The sequence below is a fragment of the Oryctolagus cuniculus genome, chromosome 7, assembly GCF_051225735.1.
Source record: "Oryctolagus cuniculus isolate XC-2025 breed Fujian yellow rabbit chromosome 7, ASM5122573v1, whole genome shotgun sequence".
Lineage (NCBI taxonomy): Eukaryota > Metazoa > Chordata > Mammalia > Lagomorpha > Leporidae > Oryctolagus > Oryctolagus cuniculus.
Window position 1 is genome coordinate 5,662,674 of NC_142873.1, and position 16,683 is coordinate 5,679,356.

The 16,683-nt window shown below is 38.2% G+C and overlaps 1 protein-coding gene across 12 annotated transcripts in view; it reads right to left on the bottom strand.

Moving 5' to 3' along the window:
* COP1 (COP1 E3 ubiquitin ligase) overlaps window positions 1-16,683 on the bottom strand; it is a 209,809-nt gene that overhangs the window by 115,749 nt on the left and 77,377 nt on the right. For 11 of the 12 annotated variants that reach the window (XR_011390253.2, XM_051856979.3, XM_051856981.3 and 8 more), the window contains one exon: window positions 4,882-4,939. The exons of the other annotated variant lie outside the window; for it this stretch is intronic. Coding sequence is in view for 10 of the 11 variants with exons in the window: in XM_051856979.3 (XP_051712939.1) it covers window positions 4,882-4,939 (58 nt within the window). In the remaining variant the exon portion in view is untranslated. The remainder of the gene's footprint in view (window positions 1-4,881; window positions 4,940-16,683) is intronic. 12 annotated transcript variants of the gene reach the window in all.

Genomic DNA, 16,683 nt, shown 5'->3' on the forward strand with positions numbered 1-16,683 from the left:
TAATTATGTTATCTTATATAGTACTTGGACTCATCTCATACAATATATTCCTACGTGCTTAACTAATAAATCAACATTATCTAACATTTGCCATACTGTCTTCCCAAAAGAATACCAACTTGGAGTCCAGAGTTGTGGCACAGCAGGGTGAGCAGCCACCTGCGACACCAGCAATCCACATGACAGTGGTTCAAGTCCTGGCTGCTCCACTTCCCATCTAGCTCCATGCTAACATGCCTGCGAGAGCAGCAATAGATGGTCCAAAACCAGGATATGGCCATTGCAGCCATTTGGGGAGTGAATCAGTGGATGGAAGATCTCTCTGTCTCTCTCTCTGTAATCTGCTTTTCAAATAAACAATAAATCTTAAAAAACAAAAAAGAAGGCCTATCAATGAGTCTCCCTCTCCTGTCCTTTGCACTCACCATCTTTCACACAGACATACATTCACACTGCAAGTAACAGTACTTACCATTCTGAAACATTCCTTTGATCTTATCCCTATTAGGTGACCTTTGGCATACCTTGTATTATCTCATAATTTGCTTTTATCATTCAGGAAACTGAGTATTATTTCGTATATGCGCTGAACGTATGCATTTTCTGTTTTTAATCATGTCCTCCTTGTTATTTTTTTTTTATCCTACTAGGAGATTTCATTAAAAATTTTTTAAAAAAAGGACATCGAGGTGGAGAATAAAGTGTGTTGTGTGGCAGTTAAGTCACTGCTTGGGAAACCCACGTCCCACATTAGAGTATCTGGTTCCAACCCTGACAATTCCACTTCCAATCCAATTTCTGCTAATGCACATCCTTGAAGGCAACAGATGAAGGCTCAAATATTTGGGTCCCTGCCAACCACATGGGGAACCCAGATGGAGTCCTGGGCTCCAGTCATTTGGGCCCAAAACTGATATTTGTGGGCATTTGGTGAGTGCATAGGGGATGAATCAGTGAAAGGAAGATCTCTCTCCATCTACCTCTTTGTCTCTGTCTTTAGTCCTCCCAAATAAAACAAAAATTTATTAAATAGAATGAAACTGGTATTAAGCCATTTACCTACAACCCTGATACCTCTCCCATTTTAAGTATAAATTTTGTGTTTTTATTTTCTTTAAAGGACAGATTTATTTATTTGAAAGGCAGAGCAACAGAGAGAAAGAGAGACATAAAAATATCTTCTACATTAGGCTTCACCCCTTAAATGGCAACAATGGCCTAGGTTGGACTAGACCACAGCCAGGAGCCTGGGTCTATACTCAGGGTCTCCTAAGTGGGTAGCAGGTGCCCAGGTACTTGGGCCATCTTCCACTGCTTTCCAGGTGCATTAGCAGGGAGCTGGATCTGAGGCTGGGACTTGAACAGGCACATCAACATCACAACAATGCCAGCAAGGTGCTTTCATATATGTAGGCTTCCTTCTTAATTTCTATTTAGTTCTCTTGTTATTTAAGTCCTTATTTAGCTCATCTGGATTATTTCAGCAAGTGATAAAAAAAGGAGATAAAAAAAGGAGATCAAATATTCCCAGTTGTCACAAACCCATATGTTTAATCTTTCACCATTGATCTACATGTTTATCATTACTAGAGGCCAAACTAAAAATGATCTTTGGTTAGGATGTTTAAGTTTTAACCTGTTCCTTTTGTTACAGCAGTCTTACAGTACATTTTAATATTGATTGGGTAAATGTTCTATCCATTATTAACTCTCATTTATTTTCCCAATAAATTTTAAGATAAGCTGGTCAAATTCTCTGTATTATCATAGCATTACTGTGATTTTTAAAACTCAAAGCTATTAAACAAATAATTATGGTTATCAATGTATCCAAAATAAGTTTTTTTTTTTCAAGATTTATTTATTTATTTGAAAAGAGTTACACAGAGAGAGAACCATCTACTCCCCAGTTGGCTGAAACAGCCAGAGCTGTGCGGATCCAAAGTCAGGAGCCAGGAGCTTCAGGACCTGGGCCACCTTCTATTGCTTTCCCAGGCCATAGCAGAGAACTTGATCAGAAGTAGAGCAGCCAGGACTTGGACAAGCAGCCATTTGGAATGCTGGCACTGTAAGCGGTGGCTTTACCCATTACGCCACAGCACTGGCCCCCAAATTAACTTATAATTGCTTTAATTTAGGGGCTGGTATTGTTGCACAGTTAGTTGAGCAACCACCTTTGAGTTGGCATCCTATGTGCACACTGGTTTGTGAACCGGCTGCTCCACTTCCATTGCAGTTCCCTGCTAATGGCTTAGAATAAGCAACATAAGATGGCCCAAGTGATTAAGTCCATTTCCACCCATGTAGGAGACTTGGAAGAAGCTCCTGGCTCTTGGTTTCAGCTTGGCCCAGTCTTGGCCATTACAGCCATCTGGGGAAGTGAACCAGTGGATGGAACATCCCTGTCTCTCTCTAACACTACCTTTCAAATAAATCTTAGAATTTTTTTTGCTTTGTTTTAGTATTTCTATTTTTTTAGAAATTATATCATTAATACTGCTATTTTGATTAGTATGTATCAGCATAGTCTATTTTTAATCTATTCTGAATCATAACAGATAGTATCAATTTATGTTGTTTATAGATGCTGTATAAAGTTTGTCTTTCTACATTTACTTTCTTACAATAATGTAGATTCTTGAGATAAACAATTATTTATTTACTTTCATTCTTATCTAAAAATGAAGTATGATACAACTATTCACATTGTACTAAGTACTTAAAGTAACATAGAGATAATTTAAAAGTACACACGAAGATGTGCACAAGTTACATGCAAATACTATGCCATTTTATAAAAGGGGCTTTAAAAAATCAGATTCTGGAGTTTGCAACAGGAGGGGTGGGGCCAGGGGGTAACCTGGAACTATTCCCCTGCAGATTCTGAGGGACAACCGTATATTACTTTTGGGAAGTATGGCTTGTACAATTACATGGAAAACTCTGTCATGATTCTCCTGGAGTTCTATTTTCATTAGTACTTGTACTTTTTTTTTTCTCATGTTTATTTTAGCTTTTGGTGTATGAAATTCTTTAGTTTGCATTTGCCAGTTTGGCTTTAACTATTCTTTTATTTTGATCTTTATGTCAATTTATTTTAGGTCTGTCTGATATAAATACAGCTAGGAATGAGGAGTGAAGTATTTTATGCAATTTATCATATTATTTCTTTTTTTTTTTTTTTTTTGACAGGCAGAGTGGACAGTGAGAGAGAGAGAGAGAGAGAGAGAGAGAGAGAAAGGTCTTCCTTTTCCATTGGTTCACTCCCCAGTGGCCGCTGTGGCTGGCACACTGTGGCCGGTGTACCACACTGATCCGAAGCCAGGAGCTAGGTGCTTTCTCCTGGTCTCCCATGCAGGTGCAGGACCCAAGTACTTGGGCCATCCTCCACTGCACTCCCTGGCCACAGCAGAGAGCTGGCCTGGAAGAGGGGCAACCGGGACAGAATCCGGCGCCCCAACCAGGACTAGAACCCGGTGTGCCGGCGCCACAGGTGGAGGATTAGCGTGTTGAGCCGCAGCGCCAGCCATATATTATTTCCATTGCGTTAACAATAGTAGGATTTTCTGCTCTCTAGAAGATGCTAAGATTGAATTTTCCAAAAGACCCTGATTGTTCAGTCCTGAAGCATGAATTTACTCTGCACAGAGTCACTCACAGACAGCCCTGCCCTAAGCATATTTTTTTATCATCTATAAATTCTTCCTAAATTTTTGGTGCAAGAATAGCAATGCATCAATGGGGTTTCTTGTAAATGGGCCTTGGGAGATATTAACATATTGTTTCCGTGTACTATCTCAAACCAGGAGCTACCTTCACTATATACATATCTTGGGAGATACTAACATATTGCTACTCAAATGCAGGCCTGCCCATGAGGGTGACAGAAGATGTGCAAAGCAGTCATATACACTAACTATAATCGTTAATAGGTAGGCACACAAGTTTTGAGAAAAGAAGTACAAAAGCTTTATCATAAAAAAGCATGTATGCTTCATGTTGGTAAAAATATTGGTACTATATATTTTCACAAAGTGAATATATACCTCATTGTTTCCCCTTTTACTATAAAATAATACTATTAGGATAATTCATAAATCTAAGAAAGATCTGAGGATTAGATAATGGTATCAATGTTAACTTCTTTAATTTTAAAATTGTATTTTGAATATATAGGAAAATATTTTTGCTTTTAGGGAAATATACAATGAAATATTTAGGGCAAAAGAACATGTCTAAAACTTAAACAATCCAGAGAAAAAGTTATATGGATACAGATGTAAAAGAGAGACAGAATGAGAATAATAAAACAAATGTAATAAAATGTTAGTGTTTGGACAATCTGGGTGAAAAATATAAAGAAATTCATTTTAGTATTCTAACTTATTCTGAGGCTGAAATTATTTCAATATAATAATAATATTTGACAAATATCAGCACTCCCAAGTCAAAAACGAAGCGAGTAAAAGCCAAAATAATCATACAGTTATCTAGAAGAGGAGAAAATAATGTGTCTTGCTCAAGCCTGTAGTCTACATTCCATAAAAAACTGTTTCAACGTAACGACGGATAATCCACTGACATCGTAACTCTTAGACAAACAATACCATGGTTACTCATAATTCCCTCTTAAAGTATTTCCTTCCTCCCGCAGTCTAATAACAGGTAAGTTAAATTTTTTAACTCTTATCTTTCACATACAAGGGCTAATAACGGCTAACTCTGCCCTTATGCATCAGAGCTATTCAAGTTCTAATGAATGCCACAGCATTCAAAAAGGCTATTTTCTGAGAGTATATTTATGTAACAATTCTACCATTTTGTCAAGGTACCACTAATGGTCAAGGTACCACTAAACATACTATTAAATACATTATTTACCTGAGAACTGCCACTGAAACCTGGAGGTTGGCTGTATTCTGTGGAATCAATAATACTACTGCAAATGAAGAGAAAAAAAATGTGATTTCAATATTTATATTATTATAGTATCAGAAAAAGTAAATCTAAAATATATCATACATAATTCCGATATTTCTGATTTCTAAGCAAAGAATAAATCTGCTGCCATTCATTAGATTACACAATCCAAACATAAAATCAGTGAATATTTAAGCAACTTACCCACTCTCCTACCACCTCAAGTACATATATCAAGGAAAACTTATGATAGGAATGATTGCAAGGCAGGCCTCTATTTTACAACTCTGTTTCATTTCTAGAAGGGCAAATAAGTTGTGTCTAATTTGAAGGAAGGCAGGACTTACACTACTGAGCAAAGAGCACAAGCATGCAAGCAATGGCTGTGGTTAACAGATCTTGCCACACCACTGAAAAGCTATATACTCTCAGGAATCACCTCACAATCATTCAGTTTCCTAATTTGCAAAGTAAGGCGAGGACCTTCTTATTATCCTATCTAGCTCAAAAAGTTATGATAAAGCCTTATGCGAAAGAAAACTATGCATGCAATGGAGCAAATGTACAAATAACAATAACCTTTCTTTTATAATCCAAAACCTAATACTCTGTCCTGGTCAAACATCAACTGCTTTCTGCTCTGGCTCTTTTTAGTTGGTTATATCATCTGTACACTCCCTTAAATGTAACCACCCCCCCCAAAAAAAAAAAAACCCTCTAGAAATCCAAACCATTCTTTCTTTATCTATGCCGCCATTCATTACACCTATCTGCCCTCATCTTTAATTAAATCAGCCTATGAAAACTTATCAACAACGGAAAACTATTTGGCCTATATACCAATCATGACATATTGACAGCTTTTTATTTTCTTTGTATTCTTTGTCTGTATTTCTATTACAAACATAGTACATTCTTGTCCACAGCAATGAAGTCTAATTAATTATAGGCGCTAATTGAAATGGTTCCCTTCACAAAAACACAAAATCATTAATTACTTTGTGCTAAAATAACTTCAGAATTGATAAAATAATGGGTGTTTTTAGGAGCATATTTTGAATTTTACATGTTAGTAACTAAAAACTTGATTCTGGGGAAGTTATCAATCTCATTTAATCTCTAGTTCTCCACCTAATAAATGATGAAGACAAATAAGAGGGGAGTGAGGTTTAAAATTATCAAAATAATGGTAAATACTGAATAAATTTTAGTTTCTAGTAATAAAATAAGTCAGTTAACATAAAGCCCCACATTTTCAATAACGTGACAAACCATGTGAAAGTATCTCACAGTGGTCTTTTTTAAACATTTATTTTAGTATTAAACTGAAAGAACAACAAAAATAGAGAGACAGAGAATAATCTTCCAACTATTAGTTCATTTCCCATATGGCCTGCAACAGGCAGGTCTTGACCAAGAGAAGTCAGGAACTAGGAACTCCATCTTGGGTCTCCCACATGGATGGTAGGGGCCAAGGTACTTGGGCCATTTTCCACTGCCTTTCTAGGTGCATTAGCAGGAAGCTGGATCAGAAGCTGAGCAGCTAGGACTCAAACTAGCACTGAGATATTGGACCAGTGTATTGCAAAGGGCAGCTTAAACCACAGCCCAAAAACGCCACCCCCATGGTAGCCTTTTTTCTTTTAAAGCATATATTAATATATAGCTTTTTTAAAAAAGATTTATTTATTTGAAAATCAGAGTTACACAGAGAGAGAAGGAGCGGCAGAGAGAGAGAGAGAGAGAGTGTAAGAGTGAGAGAGAGAGAGTGAGTCTTCCATCCACTGATTCACTCCCCAATTGGCCACAAAGGTCAGAGTTGCGCCGATCCGAAGCCAGGAGCCAGGAGCTTCTTCTGGGTCTCCCACGTGGGTGCAGGGGCCCAAGGACTTGGGCCATCTTCCACTGCTTTCCCAGGCCATAGCAGAGAGCCGGACTGGAAGTGGAGCAGCCAGGACTCAAAATGGCGCCCATATGGGATGCTGGCGGCTTTACCCACTACACCACAGACAAGCCCCAATATATAGCTGTTAATTTATTGTTTTCTTAATTGTTCCTATAGTAATACTGAATTATAAAAAAAGTAATCTTTTAATTACCTATAAAGATTTCATGAATTCTTTATAGTGGTTTTTTTTTTTATATTAAATATAACCAAAGCTTACCCCCTGAAGAGTCAGTCACTGTTTTGACAAGATTACACATTTTCAGTCTACTCCATGTAGGAGCAAACAGGGCTAAAAATCAGGAGATGCATTCAACAATCTCTTGTTCCTCTTACAAAGAGAATCTGATTTCCTAGCATTTGCACAGCATTAATAAAAGTATGTGGTATTTAGAAGCCAAAAGGTAGAGCAATTTCTAACTATGTTTGGCATGGTTTTATGACTCAAAGTTTTTGATTATAAACCTGAACAACGATACTGATATTTTGGTGTGTATAGGGTGATGATGCTACAGTTACGTTTATAACTACTCAGTGGCTTGTTGCAGATACTGAAAGGTTAAGTGATATTTTATTATTAATGAAGCAGGCACTGTGGGAGGTGAAAAATTAAGTTTAAAATTACAGCCCTAAACTTTTTTTCCCCCAAAGCTGAAATTAGGTGCTCCAGGTACAGCTGTAAAGATAAGAGCCCGAAACTATGTGGCCTTTGCCTCACCTGCCCGGCTGCGCAGAGCCCCTCCCTACCCCTTTCCTGTATCTTGCCTCACCCCACCAGTTCCCTGTCCCTGAGTTCCTAGATAAGCCACAAACCTTCCCGTGATCTTGTATGACCTTGTGTGAGACCCTACAGTCTGGCACGTACACCCCAACGGCCCAGACCCTATGCTTCAGCCAATCAATTCAAAGGGCATCAACCCCAAGAGCCATCCAACCACCTTAGTGGGTCCGTTCCTGCCACTGGATGTGCCAATCAAATCTAGATGTCCTTTGAATTTCCCGCCAAATAAGATGATTTGCTGTAATGTAAAATGTCTCTAAAAACCCTATAAAAACCCTGGCCCTTGACTTCTCGGGGCTTCTCTGTTCTTGTGTGTTCAGAGAGCCCCAGCATGCTGGATCACTAAACCCTTTGCTAATTGCATGAGAGAGTCTCTTGGATTCGTTCCTGGGGCGGTAGACGCTTTTTCAACCCTAACAATTGCCAAGATTGAACCACCATGCTATGTATTTATCTAGGTACTTTTTAAATTCTCTAATTAGAGTGGGAAAATTCTGGATTAGCCCACCTACCTCACATATATCTATTATTTAGAAAAAGGAAAAATAGTAACTTGTAAATATGAAACAACCATCAACTGCTTTAAATTAATAAAGTTTTCAAAGAGTAATAAAAATTTATGGACACTAAACATGGCAAGGGAAAGAAATCTTCAGGTTAGTATCTAAAACTGAGTTAGAAATAACATACTTTTTGGGGCCAGCACTGTGTGCTCTGGCTTGAACCGCTTGCTTCCCATATGGGTGCCAGTTCAAGACCTGGCTGCTCCATTTCCAATCTAGCTTTCTGCTATGGCCTGGAAAAGCAGCAGAAGATGGCCCAAGTTCTTAGGCCCCTGCACCCACGTGGGAGACCCGGAAGAAGCTCCTGACTCCTGGCTCCTGGCTTCTGATCAGCACAGCTTTGGCCATTGAGGCCAACTGGGGAGTGAACCTTCAGACAGAGGACATCTCTCTCTCTCTCTCTCTGCCTCTCCTCTCTGTGTGTAAATAAATAACTCTCACTTAAATAACTGACTTTGAAAAGCACATATACTTTGTAATTGAAGACACATTGTTAAGTTAGCTTTACATTAAACGTGTATCTACAATGAAGAGGTAGCTGAGACAAAACAGTGGTTTACCCTGGGTTAAAATTACGCATTTACTAATTTTAGATTGGATCTGCATTTGAAAAAGGCTAATTTATATTTACTAGCAGACATAATGGTCTATAGGCTCCAGAGTAAGGAAATGAGTTAGAACAGCAGTTATGTTACTGTGTGAAGCTGGGCAAATTCATCTTTTTTGGCTCTGTTTGCTAATTTTTAAAATAGAGTAATAAAGCCTATTAAATAGGATGTTATAAGGACTGCATGAGGTATTACATGTTAATTACAAAACAGTAAACAGTATATAGTTGAAATGCTACTGTGACAGTCACAACCTCTGCAAATACAGTTCTCTAGGACACTATTTCTAAGATAGACTTCTTGATTTTGACTCAAATTACAACTCAGTATTAACATAGAACCTTCACACTGTTCAGAACTTTTTAGAAACAGTACAACTTCTGTTCTCATGGTATTTGAAAGACTTTCAATGAGACAAATTTTAAATAAATAATCACTAGTTATCAAAATGGCCTTTGAGTAATAACACAGTCTAGCTCTTAAATATACTGAGTTCAAAAAGATATACGTCCTCAATTCCTAAAATCCTTAACTCTTAAAAAAAAAAAACCAAGAATTTTTACATTTATGAAGGTAAAATTTTACACAAACAGAACTGACATGTTTCAATACATATTAATGTGTTTGGTTATAGGGAGCAGATCTTAGCATTTCTTATATGATATATGCATGTGTTACTTTTCTAAATTGGGGGTGGAAGAATAGGGAAAAAACTACTCTGAAACACATTTGAACCCAAAAATTTCCAATACAGTTTTTGGGACTATATATCATACAAATTTGTTTACTTGAGGAATGCAAGGTTAGCTTAACAATAAAAGTTCTAGGCTCCAGAATACACACCTATGGTTTCTAGAGAAAAGATACACTTATAATTTATTATTTAAAGAGTAGAAGTTGTCAGTGTTTCAGCACTCTAGACAAAAATTGCTCAAGTACCTGTTTCTCGGCCTTTCACTGGTATATGGTTAGGAAAAGTGGTAGTTAGATAATGCATGAGGGGAACGTGGAACTTAACACTTACACTGCCTTTTAAAATGTCTGTTATTCATTCCATAACAACCCTGAAGTTGAAAAGAAACAAAAAAGAGCAGCTCATTATACAGTTTTGTTAAAGTGGCTTCCTTAGAGAGAAACGTACCACTGGCAGATGTCAAAAGCAAATCTGATGGAAATTCGCTGAAGGATGAAACCAGTCTAAGTCTACCGCTTTACTGCCTTTGTAAATAAACAACTCTGCTGGGTAGCATTTCTAAACCATAAAAGAATAAGCTCAATGGAACAAGACTGACGAGACTGTTGCAGATCCAATAAAACTGATGAAAGTCTCAGTTCATTACACAGAGCTGTATCTGACTACTTTATATTCAACTAACACTTTCCAATGAGTTGCAGTATAGCATAATTATTTTTTAATTCACAAGGGATAAAATTTTAATTATCAGATGATACAGCTGCTACACATATTTAGGGTTACAAAAATACACAAAAATTATTCAAAATAAACTCAGAAAAAGGTTATAAAAACGAAGAACTTTGAAGAAACCTGATTTGATGGATTTTAAAGACATTATAGAACAAGATGTAACTTTGGATAATATAGAGTAAAACAAATAAAAAACTTTACCCCATTCCAAAGTTTCTATATTTTTTAATCTATACCATCTATACCACCCACCCTAGACTTGCATTTGACACTCAGGACCCACCTGAGACCTGATGAATCAGATGTGGTAGCAAGGTTCCAAAAATCTGCATTTCAAACAGGGATCTTGCTTGACACTCATGAACACTGATCTGGTCTCTTCAGACCTCAGGTTTAAGAATGTAAATAGACTGTTATAATAGTTTCATGAAGCAGTGACAATAAGTGTATAACAAGAAGCCCAATGTTTTGTTAAAAAAAAAAAAAAAAAAAGAAATATCTACTAATCAGATATAGAAGTTTATTAGACAAATATATTTTGATGAGCTTAAATTCTTGGAATCAGAGTCTCTTACATCATATTTTAAGAAGAATAATCCATTACCAGAGCTGTGGTGTAGAAGGATGCAGTCCTGGCATCCCGCAAGGCAGTGTTCAAGTCCTGACTGTAGGACTTTTGATCCAGTTCCCTGCTAAAGATGGCTCACTGCACCCACCTGGGAGACCTACAAGAAGCTCCCTCTTGGCTTCAGCCTGGCCCAGAACTGGCCATTGAGGCCATTTGGGGAATGAACCAATGTATGGAAGATCTCTAGCTCTCCTCTCTCTGTATCTCTGTCTTTAAAATAAAAGGAGGAAATGAAATGAACAGAATGAAAGAGGAAGGATGGAAGGATGGAAGGAAGGAAAGAAAAAGAAAGAGAAAAAGAAAAAGAAAAAGAGCCTATCTATCAGTATAACTCATTTTCTATCCTGAATCTGTGTAACACTGACAGCAGGGTCCTAAGGTCTATCATATTCCAAATGCATCCCAGTGCCTGACACACTGTTTTAGGCATGCCTGGTATACCCCAAATACTGGCTGAATGACTGAAGGAAAAAAAAAAACTTATAAATTATTCTAAATAAAAAAAATTATACTGTCTAAAAAATATTTTCATAAGTTGCTTCATTTCTATTACATATCAATTTTAATAAGAAGTTACAGATACATAAAGAACACCCTTTATGTTGTCATCAAGGAAATTTGTTTTTTTGTATTTTGTGTTTGATTTTGGTTTAGTTCAAGTTAAAATTCCTTAAGTGTCTTCAATGTCTTCAATGGCATAAAGTTCAACTTTTTTGGGTCAGAGTTAAGGCAAGTAAGCATTAGTACTCACAGCAATAAAATAATCAACTATTTGTACTACTTCTCCCACATTACAAGAAAATTTTATTAAAATACGGCAAACCATCAAGTATCTTCAAAAGTCTCCAATGCAAGCAGAGCGGAGATTTCTTAAAATCTATTTGTAATCATCTATACCTTGGAGATTTGAAAAAAAGCATTAGCTTGTATATAAAGAATTTCCCATATTGTTACAACCTCCCTCTCTTAGGAAAATAAAGGTTATATATAAAATGTTTTACATGTTTTAAAGGAAGATTCCTTTAAAATACAAAATACACATTATAAAGGAAGATCCCTTTAAAATACACAATAAAGTAGTGATAAATTTATACAGATTACTTATACTTAAGCATAATAGCTTCCGTTTCTATGTTTTAAAAAATTATCTTCCTGAGGCCAGCACTGTGGCATAGTGGGTAAAGCTGCTGCCTGCAGCACCAGCATCCCATATGGGCACCAGTTCAAGTCCTGGTTGGCTCCACTTTTCTTTTCTTTCTTTCTTTTTTTTTTTTTTTTTTTTGACAGGCAGAGTGGACAGTGAGAGAGAGAGAGACAGAGAGAAAAGTCTTCCTTTTGCCGTTGGTTCACCCTCCAATGGCCGCCGCCACCGGTGCACTGCGGCCGGCGCACCGTGCCTATCCGAAGGCAGGAGCCAGGTGCTTTTCCTGGTCTCCCATGGGGTGCAAGGCCCAAGCACTTGGGCCATCCTCCACTGCACTCCCTGGCCACAGCAGAGAGCAGGCCTGGAAGAGGGGCAACCGGGAAAGAATCTGGTGCCCCGACCGGGACTAGAACCCAGAGTGCCGGCGCCGCAAGGTGGAGGATTAGCCTAGTGAGCCGCGGCGCCAGCCTGGCTCCACTTCTGATCCAGCTCCCTGTGCTAATGTAACTGGGAAAGCAGTGAAAGATGGCCCAAATTCTTGGGCCCCTGCCACCCATGTGAGAGACTCAGATGAAGCTCCTAGACCCTGGCTTCGGTTTGGCCCAGCCCTGGCCATTGCAGCCATTTGGGGAGCAAACTGGTGGATGGAAGACCTTTCTCTCTCTCTCTCTTTCTACTTCTGCCTCGCCCTCTCTTATAGCTTTAACTTTCAAATAAATAAATAAGTCTTTAAAAAAACCAATCTTCCCAAGGAAACTATTGCCAAAAGTACCAAGAATTTAAGCATTAATTTGTGAAAAAGGGATAATTAACACTACAGTGGTTATGGGTGCTAAAATGATCCAAAGACTCAATATGAAAAAAGCTGACTTGTTTTTCATCCATTATACCACACAGACCTCCCTATCCATTCCTGAGCGCTCTTGCGTGCATGCGCGTGCGCACACACACACACACACACATTTTCTAGAGGTAAGTATAATTGCATAGTGCTAAGTTGGACAGAAATTTCTCAATCCTGTCCAAAAACCATCATGCTTAATCAAGCTTCTTGAATGGAGCCAGCATTGTGGCACAGCAGAGTAAGCTGCCACCTGAGACGCAGCATTCCATATTGGAATGCCTGGGAATGCAGCAGAAGACGGCCTAAGTAATTGGGCCCCTGCCTCCCATATTGGAGACTAGAATGGAGTTGCTGGTTCCTGGCTTTGACCTGGCCTAACCCTGGCTGTTGCGACGATTTGGAGTGAATCAGCAAATGGAAAAATCTGTCTCTCTCCCTCTCTGCTTTTCAAATAAATAAACTTTTTTTTTAAAGAAAGGCTTCTGAATTTCATTAGTTTACTAAATTATGAAGTACATACTTTTATAAGGTGTTAGATTAGTAGCTTATATAGAAACCTTAAAGAACAGCTAAATATTCCTAGCATCCATAATCCATAAAGTGACCTCTTGGTTCTTTCCTTCGATTATCTCCGGACTTTGTCAAAATGATAGAAATCCAATGAAAATGCTGTTAGAGTAGTTAAAGAAAAACAGAAAGTAGATTATATATAAGTCTTACCTATACATTTTATTTATAAACCTCTTCCTTTACCATGGGAAACTTAAAGTAAGCAATTCAAAATGAAAATTGATGCATGCCTATTTTTTTTAAAAAAATCAAACATTGTCAATTATAAATCTTTTATCGGCAAAAGCATCTTAAACATGAGAGCTCTAAATCAGAAAAAAATTCATTTGTTACTTCCATTGTACTCACTTACTATTTTATCCTAGGGAAACAAGAGCTTTTCTGCAAATTTAATTCCAGTGACTATCTGGGTCATATTAAAATAGAACTATCTGAAGCAGATAGGGAAGCTTTAATTAAAAATTTATCTTCAAATCAAGTTCTCTGAAGCTGTGAATATACAGAGAAATGATACTAATAACTGACAATTCTGAAATACTTGCTTATAGAAAAGAATAAAACATTATGAAAATAATTTTTAAGACAAGAAATCATATCAGTGAGAAGCATTTAGAAATTTACAAGATACTAGTAATGACTTTAAGAAGATCTTAAAATCTAAATAAAGAGGCTGGGGTCATGGTATTGTATCCCTCTTCTGATCTAGCTCCCTGCTAATGGCTTGGGAAAAGCAATGAGAAAGGCCCAGATGCTTGGGCCCCTGCTACCCACTTGGGAAACCTGGAAGAAGCTCCTGGCTCCTGGCTTCAGCACGGCCGAGCCCCGGCTGTTGTAGCTATCTGGGAAGTGAACCAGTGGATGGAATCAATCTCTCTCTCAGTCTTTCAAAACAAATAAATAAATCTTTTAAAATAATCTAACTAAAAGAATGCCAGTGTCCCCTACCACATCATATTTATAGCTAACCATAACAGAGTAGGAACAAGTTTATACTACACTATCAGAGACAGCTACTCTTGGGGGATGGGTGGAACTACTTAGAAGAATCCATGAGGAGTTTCCAGGCAAAAGGTACAGCACAAGGGAAGATATCCTGACACACTGCTTTGGGAGTTATAATCAATTTCTTGTTTATTTGTTTAAAATTTATTTTATTTACTGGAAGGCAGAGCCACAGAGAGAGGATAGAAATCCTCTATCCACTGGTTCATTCCCCAGATGGCCACAACAGCCAGGGCTAATCCAGGCCAAAGCTAGGAGCCAGGAGTTTCTTCCCAGTCCCATGGGTGTAGGGGCCCACCCACCTGGGCCATCCTCTTCTTTTCCAGGTGCATAAGCAGAGAGCTGGACTGGAAGTGGAGCAGCTGGGACTTGAACTGGTGGACATATGGGATGCTGGCATTGCAGGCGGAGACCCAACCCACTGCACCACAATACCAGCCCTAGTTATTAACAGTTTTAAGACAGAAATGCTAAGTTAGGGCTCAGGTGATTATAGCGGGTATGCAAAGAGTTGTATTGAAACCAATGTAAATAGCAGAAAGGCACTGAAAGGTTAAGTAGGAAAGGAGCACATTTTTGGCCATGATGTGTAAGAATAGTTAAAAGATCACTGCTAGACTCCACGTGCTAAGGAGGATCTAAATGATGCAGCGGCAAGAGCAGAGAGAGGATATGACATCATTTCTTCAAGGCAGGTAGAATGCAAATGGGGGTGGAGGACAGAGAACACCATAATGTGGTCTCCGTTTTTATTTTCATTTAAATACATAATCGAAATATAAAACCAGAATCTGTGAAAAGACTTCATTAACCTGAAACAAAAAGGTCCTCATTATAGAAAAAAAATCCAGAAAAAAATTTTTAAAGACCAAAACTTTATAGTAAAGAATAAAAACAAAAATATTCTTCTTCTTTTTTTAAAGATTTATTTACTTGAAAGTCAGAGTTACACTGAGAGAGGAAAGGAGGTGAGAGAGAGAGAGAGAGAGAGAGAGAGAGAGATCCCCCATCTGAAGGTTCACTCCCAAATTGGCCTCAACGGATGGAGCTGTGCTGATCTGAAGCCAGGAGCCAGGAGCTTCTTCCAGGTTTCCCAAGTGGGTAGCAGGGGCCCAAGGTCTTGGACCATTTTCTACTGCTTTCCCAGGCCACAGCAGACAGCTGGATCGAAGTGGGACTCGAACCAGAGCCCATATGGGACGCTGGTGCTTCAAGCCAGAGCGTTAACCCACTGATCCACAGTGCAGGCCCCAAAACAAAAATATTCTAACAGTTAAATAATGAAGCTAGCAACCATGAAAGAAGGGGTGTGTGTGTGTGTGTGTGTGTCAGTGCTGTGGTGCAGTGGGTAAAGCCGCCGCCTGTAGTGCCAGCATCGCATATGGGCGCTGGTACATGTCCCAGCTGTTCCACTTCCAATCCAGCTTTCTGCTATGGCCTGCGAAACCAGCAGAAGATGGCCGAAGTCCCTGGGCCCCTGTACCCGTGTGGGAGATCCGGAAGAAGCTCCTGGCTTCAGATCTGTGTAACTCCGACCATTGCAGCCAATTTGGGAGTGAACCAGCGGATGGAAGACCTCTTTCTCTACCTCTCCTCTCTCTGTGTAATTCTGACTTTCAAGCAAATAAATAAATCTTTAAAAAAAGAAAAGGGGTTAATATAACTGCAACGATAAGCTATTTTTTTGAAAAAAAAAAAAAAAAAAAGAAAAATCAAATACTGATATGTAGCAAAACATTTTTCCTAACATTTTGGATTTCACATCTTAATCTTAACAGTCATTTTCATAAAAGAGTAATTAAGGCCTATATCATTTTTCCCAAGTGTGTCTCTCTATTCTTTAGTGCTATTTAAATCTCTTGTTGAAAGAAAACATCAAAAAACCTTTTTGAAAAAATGCTGTGTTTGCTTATTTCCCCTGTTTCATCTGTTAACCAGTATAATACTACCAGAATCTCATTTGGCAATAGTTTTACAACTGATTCTACCAATTCTCCAACATTTTCCTAGACTTCATGAAATTTTGTATCTTTTATAAGTTCTGCTGCTTTATTATACAACTGTTCTTACCTCTTCTACCAAAAAAATCCTAATCCAAACCATCATTTCCTTTGTTCTGACTGCTATAATGCCCTCTCCACTTTTCTGTTTGCTTCCAATGGCAGGGGATTGAGAGGGACACAGATAATATTTTCTTTGTCTTAAACATGGAAATGCAAATAAACATAAAATCTAAATCAGACCTGATCAAC